Source organism: Argopecten irradians, chromosome 6 (genome assembly GCF_041381155.1).
Source record: "Argopecten irradians isolate NY chromosome 6, Ai_NY, whole genome shotgun sequence".
NCBI classification, from domain to species: Eukaryota; Metazoa; Mollusca; class Bivalvia; order Pectinida; family Pectinidae; genus Argopecten; species Argopecten irradians.
The window spans coordinates 42,862,911-42,874,134 of NC_091139.1; the positions used below are offsets into that span (position 1 = coordinate 42,862,911).

At 40.7% G+C, this 11,224-nt stretch overlaps 1 protein-coding gene across 2 annotated transcripts; it reads left to right on the top strand.

Annotated features, from left to right (window-relative positions):
- The first annotated feature begins 823 nt into the window (after positions 1 to 823).
- LOC138325969 (amine sulfotransferase-like) lies at positions 824 to 10,999 on the top strand. 2 transcript variants are annotated; one of them, XM_069272009.1, is made up of 6 exons: positions 845 to 1,039; positions 1,281 to 1,465; positions 1,845 to 2,156; positions 2,958 to 3,067; positions 8,533 to 8,719; positions 9,248 to 10,999. In XM_069272009.1, the coding sequence occupies exons 1-6, from the start codon at positions 1,017 to 1,019 to the stop codon at positions 9,355 to 9,357; spliced, it is 927 nt and encodes a 308-aa protein (XP_069128110.1). In that variant the 5' UTR covers positions 845 to 1,016; the 3' UTR covers positions 9,358 to 10,999. The 2 variants fall into 2 exon arrangements, with proteins under 2 accessions (XP_069128109.1, XP_069128110.1); XM_069272008.1 differs by lacking the exon at positions 9,248 to 10,999 and having other exon boundaries at positions 824 to 1,039; positions 8,533 to 9,241.
- Positions 11,000 to 11,224: the final 225 nt, after the last annotated feature.

Sequence of the window (11,224 nt, forward strand, 5' to 3'; positions counted from 1 at the left end):
TTTGTACATCGTGTGGGTCACAATTGAAAACGGATGGAGTCTGTATATTGTGGGGGTCACACTTGAAAATGGGAGTCTTTAAATTGCTAGGGTCACACATGAAAACAGGAGGAGTTTGTATATGGCTAGGGAATATGGAAACGAGAGTAGCTATATATAGTCTGTGTTTTACTAAGGTCATGTTTGAAAACGGCAGGAGTCTGTAAATTGTGGTGGTCACACTTGAAAACGGAAGGAGTATTATATGTTGTGGGGTCAGACTTAAATGATGGGTCTGTATATTGTTTGTGTATTGTATAGGTTTATTGTTAAAGCAAACCTTTTCAACGGCAAAATGTTTGTTTCCTGAATGTGTTTTTTATATTCTTATATTCTAAGTTACGACACTAGACAAAATATTATGATGAATTATCTCTTGATCTCATACTGATTTTCTTAATATTATCAAGTAGATTCTAATTACATGTATTCTCTAATTTAAGAAACTTAAACAAGTACTCGCCGTACATATTACCGATGATGTTAGTGTGTACACTTAATCATTTATTGCATTCGACCTACGGTTGTTTTATTTTTCTCTTTACCACAGTTTATGAAGCTTCTTAGCTGCTTGTTGATTAAGAGATACTAAATCACCATTTCTCCCACCAAAACTATACATTTGAAACGTATTTCTGTCATATATCCATTAAGTGTTACATAGTATTGCTTTACAGATCGATAAAAGTCTTAGTCCAGTCCATGTATTACATAGTGCCCCTGGTCACACTTGAAAATGGGTCACAAATGAAAATGCCACAAATATCTTGTAGTTTATTAACCGTGAAAGTACTATCAACAGGTAAACATCTGTACGTCTATGGGAAACTTAATGTGTCGTTACATCCTTTTTGACAGAGGTTAAAATATTGATCAAACATTACGTTTAGACTTTACGTCATTTGTACGTAAATGTATTTACGTTTACCTTTATATATGGATTGGACAGTGCTTTTATTGCGTTAAAGGTGGTATAAATGCAATTGGATACATATACCCGGTATGTACTTGATAAAAAGAAATTGAAAAAAATGGGTTATGATAAACAGTTGATAAGATTTGAGGTTTTATAGACAGACCATCTTCCTGTCTCTACATAATATTTTCGAGAGAGATGTTAAAATATTGATAAACCCGAACAAAATCACATTTTATAACCTGTATGTAGATTTCAAATTCGTAATATACAAATTAATGCAATAAATGTGATTATGATTAACAGCCGGTAACATATTTTATAGAGTGTCTCTCGTCATGGAACTTGTAAAGAAAACGGATGACCAAGGAAACAGGATTATATTGAAGCGTTACCGGGGACGTGTCTTCCACAAAGACATTCCTGGCAATGTTGGTGATCAGCTGGAGAAGGTGGAGAACTTACAGTGTAGACCTGACGATGTTTTACTGTGTACATTTCCTAAATCAGGTAAGTGGTATCAATGATAAGGGACAAATACATCAGTACGGTCACACAAAGAATTACTTTCATCAATTTGTAAGAAATTGTGCTGTACATTAATTAAAGTAGTTGTCATGGTTTGACGTATCGTCCCCGCAATAGAACGATTTCTTTTAAAATGGTGTAGTTTTTCGGCCAACTTCGATAGGTACCATTTGCTCACGTAACTTCATCACACTGGTTTTTAGATAAATACCAATGTTTGGAAGTTATATACAGATGAAAAAAATTAAATGGACGACTGTGTTGGCCACCTTGGAGATTGGACTGACTCGAAAAAATAACAAAACAAAAAAATCTGATTAAGCAAACCTATCCATTTTCTATTATTGACGATATATTTTAGGTACTCACTGGGTTTACAATATGACCAGGATGTTACAGACAAAACGCATTCAATACGGTGGAGCCCTAAACATGATTGAGTTTGAGGACATATCTGCATTCGATCATGTGAAATCTCCGCGGTTGTTTTCCACGCATCTTACATATCCCTTCATCCCTAAGGCAGCCAAGAAAGGAGATCTAAAACTAATTTACGTCCTTCGCAATCCAAAAGACGTTGTTTGTTCTTATTTCACCTACATGGATCGGATTGAATGTACCAGCTACATAGGCAACTTTGACGGGTTCCTTAAATCCTTCCTCACTGAAGAAAGTAAGGCTGGATTCATATCATTGATGTCATTTTGATCTTCTTTGTGTGTAAATACGACAAGTAATGTTGTAACACATCGTAGGGCGGGTGTCCATAGTTCTCCGTGGTCCAGATTTCGCCATTTTTATGAGAACAGGTGATATCAGGAAGAAATGGAGGTCATCTTCATAACAATATTCAAACAATTAAATTTCAGTCCGCATAGGTAGTCAGACCCTTATCCCAGTACTGTTCTAAGGGGGGGCGACTGCTTCCTGTGAGTGTATCAAACAGCTTGACTTGATAGTAAATATTACTTATTGTCTCCGATTCCATATAATGATGAATGAATGGCTTATTCCCTAATTAACAACCACGTAAATGATAGGAAATGACACATTTACTATATTTTTTTTTAATTTTCTTTTTAAATATTCACATTTAAATCGTTCTCATTTACCAAAAACGAAATTGCGAAATAAGGACACTCTACGAAAACTTATACCTGAAATCCTGAGTTATTGTTATCACATTCATACAAAAATGTACAATTCATACATCTGTAAGTAATCAAATTTTGTATGAAAATGATGATACTTTCATACAGACTGTTTATTATATCTCTTACACATAGAATGAAAATCAAGTACAGAAAAACGGCGAAATATGGACACTCGATCTACGATTAGAAATACTGTTAAAACGGGTTTTTTTGTTTGGTTTTTTTTGTAACATCAAGTTTTATGCAAGGTAAAGTATAACGTTGCGTGTTATGTATATCTCTACAAAGTTGATTAAACGTTTGAAATTTCTAATTCTCAGCCATTTCTTGTGGAGGATCCTGGTTTACACACACCAGAGAATGGAACTCGGCCATCCGCGACAATCCAGATTTACAGGTTCTGCTTCTACAATATGAAAGCCTTAAAAAGGTAAAGAAAAATGTTTAAATAAAATAGAATTTTGATTGTTTTTATAATATATGAAATCATTTTATAGAGCATAGCGGCCAAGTTACATATATTATTAAGACGACAGATCAATGTTTTTTTTCTCTTGAAAACATCGAGTAAGTAATATATCTCTATAAGACATTGGCTTCAGTCATACCAAACATAACCAGATATAAGTTTTAGTCGATTCTGAGATTACTCGTATCAGGACGATGGCATCGGGAATATGCTCTATCAACAAACACTAGGCCTCTTCATTACTTCGAGATCACCCGAGAACACTCGAGAACATTAAAGAACACCTGAGAACACTAAAGAACACCCGAGACCCGAGAACACTAAAGAACACCAGAGAACACCCGAGAACACTAAAAAACACCAGAGAACACCCGAGAACACTAAAGAGCACCCGAGAACACTAAAGAGCACCCGAGACCCGAGAACACTAAAGAACACCAGAGAACACCCGAGAACACTAAAGAGCACCCGAGACCCGAGAACACTTAAGAGCACCCGAGACCCGAGAACACTAAAGAACACCCGATTACACCCGAGAACACTAAAGAACACCAGAGAACACCCGAGAACACTAAAGAACACCCGAGACCCGAGAACACATAAGAACACCCGAGACCCGAGAACACTAAAGAACACCAGAGAACACCCGAGAACACTAAAGAGCTTTCGAGACCCGAGAACACTAAAGAACACCCGAGACCTGAGAACACTAAAGAGCACACGAGACCCGAGAACACTAAAGAACAACCGAGACCCGAGAACACTAAAGAACATCCGAGACCCGAGAACACTAAAGAACACCAGAGAACACCCGATAACACTAAAGAGCACCCGAGAACACTAAAGAACACCAGAGAACACCCGATAACACTAAAGAGCACCAGAGAACACCCGAGAACACTAAAGAACACCAGAGAACACCAGATAAAACTAAAGAACACCCGATAACACTAAAGAGCACCCGAGAACACTAAAGAGCACCCGAGACCCTAGAACACTAAAGAACACCCGAGAACACCCGAGAACACTAAAGAACACCAGAGAACACCCGAGAACACTAAAGAACACCCGAGACCCGAGAACACTAAAGAACACCCGAGACCCGAGAACACTAAAGAACACCCGAGACCCGAGAACACTAAAGAACACCAGAGAACACCCGATAACACTAAAGAACACCAGAGAACACCCGAGAACACTAAAGAACACCAGAGAACACCAGATAAAACTAAAGAACACCCGAGAACACTAAAGAACACCCGAGACCCGAGAACACTAAAGAACACCCGATAACAACCGAGAACACTGAAGAACACCAGAGAACATCCGATAACACTAAAGAACACCCGAGAACACTAAAGAGCACCCGAGACCCGAGAACACTTAAGAGCACCCGAGACCCGAGAACACTAAAGAACACCCGATTACACCCGAGAACACTAAAGAACACCAGAGAATACCCGAGAACACTAAAGAACACCCGAGACCCGAGAACACTTAAGAACACCCGAGACCCGAGAACACTAAAGAACACCAGAGAACACCCGAGAACACTAAAGAAGACCCGAGAACACTAAAGAACACCCGAGACCTGAGAACACTAAAGAGCACACGAGACCCGAGAACACTAAAGAACAACCGAGACCCGAGAACACTCGAGAACATCCGAGACCCGAGAACACTAAAAAACACCAGAGAACACCCGATAACACTAAAGAGCACCCGAGAACACTAAAGAGCACACGAGAACACTAAAGAGCACCAGAGAACACCCGAGAACACTAAAGAACACCAGAGAACACCAGATAAAACTAAAGAACACCCGATAACACTAAAGAGCACCCGAGAACACTAAAGAGCACCCGAGACCCGAGAACACTAAAGAACACCCGATAACACCCGAGAACACTAAAGAACACCAGAGAACACCCGAGAACACTAAAGAACACCCGAGACCCGAGAACACTTAAGAACACCCGAGACCCGAGAACACTAAAGAACACCCGAGACCCGAGAACACTAAAGAACACCAGAGAACACCCGAGAACACTAAAGAACACCAGAGAACACCCGAGAACACTAAAGAACACCAGAGAACACCTGAGAACACTAAAGAACACCAGAGAACACTAAAGAACACCCGAGACCCCGAGAACACTAAAGAACACCCGATAACAACCGAGAACACTGAAGAACACCAGAGAACATCCGATAACACTAAAGAACACCCGAGAACACTAAAGAGCACCCGAGACCCGAGAACACTTAAGAGCACCCGAGACCCGAGAACACTTAAGAACACCCGATTACACCCGAGAACACTAAAGAACACCAGAGAACACCCAAGAACACTAAAGAACACCCGAGACCCGAGAACACAAGAACACCCGAGACCCGAGAACACTAAAGAACACCAGAGAACACCCGAGAACACTAAAGAGTACCCGAGAACACTAAAGAGCACCCCGAGACCCGAGAACACTAAAGAGCACACGAGACCCGAGAACACTAAAGAACAACCGAGGCCCGAGAACACTCGAGAACATCCGAGACCCGAGAACACTAAAAAACACCAGAGAACACCCGATAACACTAAAGAGCACCCGAGAACACTAAAGAGAACACCCGATAACACTTAAGAGCACCAGAGAACACCCGAGAACACTAAAGAACACCAGAGAACACCAGATAAAACTAAAGAACACCCGATAACACTAAAGAGCACCCGAGAACACTAAAGAGCACCCGAGACCCTAGAACACTAAAGAACACCCGAGAACACCCGAGAACACTAAAGAACACCAGAGAACACCCGAGAACACTAAAGAACACCCGAGACCCGAGAACACTTAAGAACACCCGAGACCCGAGAACACTAAAGAACACCCGAGACCCGAGAACACTAAAGAACACCAGAGAACACCCGAGAACACTAAAGAACACCAGAGAACACCCGAGAACACTAAAGAACACCAGAGAACACCCGAGAACACTAAAGAACACCAGAGAACACTAAAGAACACCCGAGACCCGAGAACACTAAAGAACACCCGATAACAACCGAGAACACTGAAGAACACCAGAGAACATCCGATAACACTAAAGAACACCCGAGACCCGAGAACACTTAAGAACACCCTAGACCCGAGAACACTAAAGAACACCCGAGAACACTAAAGAGCACCCGAGAACACTAAAGAGCACCCGAGACCCGAGAACACTAAAGAACACCCTAGACCCGAGAACACTAAAGAACACCCGAGAACACTAAAGAGCACCCGAGAACACTTAAGAGCACCCGAGACCCGAGAACACTTAAGAACACCCGATTACACCCGAGAACACTAAAGAACACCAGAGAACACCCAAGAACACTAAAGAACACCCGAGACCCGAGAACACAAGAACACCCGAGAACACTAAAGAACACCAGAGAACACCCGAGAACACTAAAGAGTACCCGAGAACACTAAAGAGCACCCGAGACCCGAGAACACTAAAGAGCACACGAGACCCGAGAACACTAAAGAACAACCGAGGCCCGAGAACACTCGAGAACATCCGAGACCCGAGAACACTAAAAAACACCAGAGAACACCCGATAACACTAAAGAGCACCCGAGAACACTAAAGAGCACACGAGAACACTAAAGAGCACCAGAGAACACCCGAGAACACTAAAGAACACCAGAGAACACCAGAGAAACTAAAGAACACCAGAGAACACCAGATAAAACTAAAGACACCCGATAACACTAAAGAGCACCCGACCCGAGAACACTAAAGAGCACCCGAGACCCGAGAACACTAAAGAACACCCGATAACACCCGAGAACACTAAAGAACACCAGAGAACACCCGAGAACACTAAAGAACACCCGAGAACACTAAAGAGCACCCGAGAACACTTAAGAGCACCCGAGACCCGAGAACACTTAAGAACACCCGATTACACCCGAGAACACTAAAGAACACCAGAGAACACCCAAGAACACTAAAGAACACCCGAGACCCGAGAACACAAGAACACCCGAGACCCGAGAACACTAAAGAACACCAGAGAACACCCGAGAACACTAAAGAGTACCCGAGAACACTAAAGAGCACCCGAGACCCGAGAACACTAAAGAGCACACGAACCGAGAACACTAAGAGACCGAACACTAAAGACACCGGAGGCCCGAGAAACTAACTCGAGAACATCCGAGACCCGAGAACACTAAAAAACACCAGAGAACACCCGATAACACTAAAGAGCACCCGAGAACACTAAAGAGCACACGAGAACACTAAAGAGCACCAGAGAACACCCGAGAACACTAAAGAACACCAGAGAACACCAGATAAAACTAAAGAACACCCGATAACACTAAAGAGCACCCGAGAACACTAAAGAGCACCCGAGACCCGAGAACACTAAAGAACACCCGATAACACCCGAGAACACTAAAGAACACCAGAGAACACCCGAGAACACTAAAGAACACCCGAGACCCGAGAACACTTAAGAACACCCGAGACCCGAGAACACTAAAGAACACCCGAGACCCGAGAACACTAAAGAACACCGAGAAGAACCAGAGAACACCCGAGAACACTAAAGAACACCAGAGAACACCCGAGAACACTAAAGAACACCAGAGTACACCCGAGAACACTAAAGAACACCAGAGAACACTAAAGAACACCCGAGACCCGAGAACACTAAAGAACACCCGATAACAACCGAGAACACTGAAGAACACCAGAGAACATCCGATAACACTAAAGAACACCCGAGACCCGAGAACACTTAAGAACACCCTAGACCCGAGAACACTAAAGAACACCCGAGAACACTAAAGAACACCCGAGAGAGAACACTAAAGAACACCCGAGACCCGAGAACACTTAAGAACACCCGAGACCCGAGAACACTAAAGAACACCCGAGAACCCGAGAACACTAAAGAACACCCGAGAACACTAAAGAGCACCCGAGACCCGAGAACACTAAAGAACACCCGAGACCCGAGAACACTAAAAAACACCAGAGAACACCCGAGAACACTAAAGAGCTTTCGAGACCCGAGAACACTAAAGAACACCTGAGACCCGAGAACACTAAAGAACACCCGAGACCCGAGAACACTAAAGAACACCCGAGACCTTAAGAGCACCCGAGAACACTAAAGAACATCCGAGACCCGAGAACACTAAAGAACTTTCGAGACCCGAGAACACTAAAGAACTTTCGAGACCCGAGAACACTAAAGAACACCCGAGACCCGAGAACACTAAAGAACACCCGAGACCCGAGAACACTGAAGAATACCCGAGAACACTTAAGAGCACCCGAGAACACTCGATTCAATTAACGTTTGTTTATTTCGTTTTTATTCACCCTCATTTATGTCAGTTTCTGCTTTGATTATTACATTGTTTCAGGACTTGTATAAGAATCTACAGAAAATAGCGAGCTTTCTGGAAATCGATCATGACGAAAAGTTCCTGAGGACGGTGGAAAGCACGGTATCATTCCAAAGTCTGAAGACGTTACACGGAACCAGAGCTGGTGAAAACAGGCTCTATATAAATTACGGAGACAATGGAAGATTGCCTATATACAACAAAGGTAAAGGATTAAATCTTATAAAGACGTTTTGTATTGTCTATTGTTTTCTCTGGGTACTTAGTCCGTCTTTGTACGTTCTATCAGCAACTTTGATAGATTCTTTGGAGACCCTTTCCACCTGCCTTGCGTGTCTTCAGGTGGTGAGAATATGGATGCTGGGTTTTTTTGTTGTGTTTTTTTTTTTTTTTTTTTTTTTTTTTTTTTTTGTTGTTCATTTTTTTATCATTTATGTTTTTTCTTGTTGTTTTTAACTAATACTACTAATAACTAATACTTAGCAATTGATAACTAACCACGTTGATTCTTACCCGAGCAATAATACCTCACCAGCAGGCAATCTGAAACCCACTCACCCAGTACCTTCACCGTATTGTTCCTCACAGGTGCGTCCGATGAGAAAAAATGCAGGGTACCTGTTGTGTCCTTACCGAAGTATACCCAGTAAAATCTGACAGAACGTATAGAAAATATATCAGTTCTTAAAATTAGTAAGTAACAAAATAAAAGTAATACCTTATTTTCTTTCAGGAATTGTTGGTAATTGGAAGAGTGTCTTCACTGTTGCCCAAAATGAAGTATTTGATGCCGTATACAAGGAAAAGATGTGTGATGTTGGAGTGAACATTGCTTTCACTTAAAAGTGAACATTAAAACAGGGATTTGCATCAAAATTAACTCTAAATCCGACATGTTTTCGTTGGTCTCTAGAAGACAATTCGTTATAACCGTGTTTAACTCTATCGATATTTCATGTTATGTATGTAGAAGTTCAGGAAAAACGATAAGTTTGGAGTGTGATTTTAAAGTCTTCCATCTTGTTTGTTTATTACATTCGGAACATGTAGTCAGACCGGGTGAGTTCCGAGTGGATTTGGCGCGAATAATGCGCTTGCTGTTTGCCGCACGTTACCTATAAAGTCGCGTGTTTAACAATAGTTTAGTTAGTCAGATTCAAGTCCTCGCTAGACTGCCTGACTGTCTCCATCTCTATACCTAGCTATAGGGTAGCCACTAGTACTAGGTAACTCTATGAAATTTATAATATAATGTCATATAGTAGGGTATAGATGTAGCGGTCCGTCGTCTATATACTTTCGTATTCATAGGAGTAAGCCATGCATGTAGCCACTAGATTAACATCTATATTGTGTATCGGGGCGGTATATTTCAATACCTATAAATAGTATTAAATACAGTGATAAATAGCTGGTTTATTCTAGCAGGGTGTATATATTATGTAGGCAGGGTGTTCGAGAGTCGGTGCGAGTCGAGTTGTTTCATTATTGTCTGTATTATTGCGTCGTTAAATTTCTACACTTGTTATCCACAATAAATTATATAAGACCCTAATCGACCAGAGATCGCAGAACCTGGGTTAGGTTTCTTGGACAGAAACTGCTCCCTTTTACAAGTTTAAATATATAAAAGTGTGAAAGCTCGTCATATGATAATCGAGGTGGCGAGTTCTAATAGACACCTTTCATTTTGCCCGACACGGAGTACGGACACCGACACCGACACGGCTTCCAAAATTCGGGGGTTGTCTCAAAAAACAAATTCAACAAATTTAATTCGCCTTACTTTTTCATGTTCATTCCATGTTTATCAGAACATACATGTATTTAGAATAGAATAACGATTTTAATTTAATTCAGATAACTCAATCAGGTTCCAATTTAGCATAAATTTCTGTGATTTTACTTTCTTTTACTATTAAAAAATCGAGTTGTGGCGCATCGATATCTTTCACATCTGATGTTACATCAACATTTCTGTCTTAATGGAAAATTTGGAAAACTGTAACAAATATAAGTGAGCAATAATTTGATAGGTATCGTTTTGGAGAAAAAAAAATCCAAAACTAGTATAAAATCATCTCTGTTTCGGGTAACTCCCCTTCACATTTCATCTCATTTAGTCTTTGGCATAGAAATAGAAGATAGTTCCTCAAAACAGTTATGATTACAATTACATAAGATAATTATCAAAATTTAAAATGGAAAAAAAAACCACAAATACGTAGCTACATGTATTTATTTATCCATAATGCATTGCGTAACTCGTCCAATCGTCTAAATGAAATGTGCGCACATGGTAACCTTTAATATGTATTTATTATGCGAAAGCACGTGATATGTGTTCAATTATTTCTTTTAATTTCAGGTAAGTCATTAAATAATTAATTAACATAATTATAATCAAGAATGTCAAAAATCTTGAGGACCTTTGCCCTCATTACGTTTTAGCTTCGTAAGCCACTGATCAAGTTCACCTTTGAAAATTTATGTATTTAAACCAAACAAAAAAGATATATCTGAAATTGTTACCGGCCATGCACTGTCACTATTAATACACAGGCTTTCGACTCTGTAGATATACGGACACCTCTATATGTGTAATACTGGGTACACCATCATCATCAAACTTTATTTCCTCCAGGTGGAGATGCAATATAAATCGACATAAAAAGAGAACAAAGAGAGAAGTTCAATAAGTATAAATAAC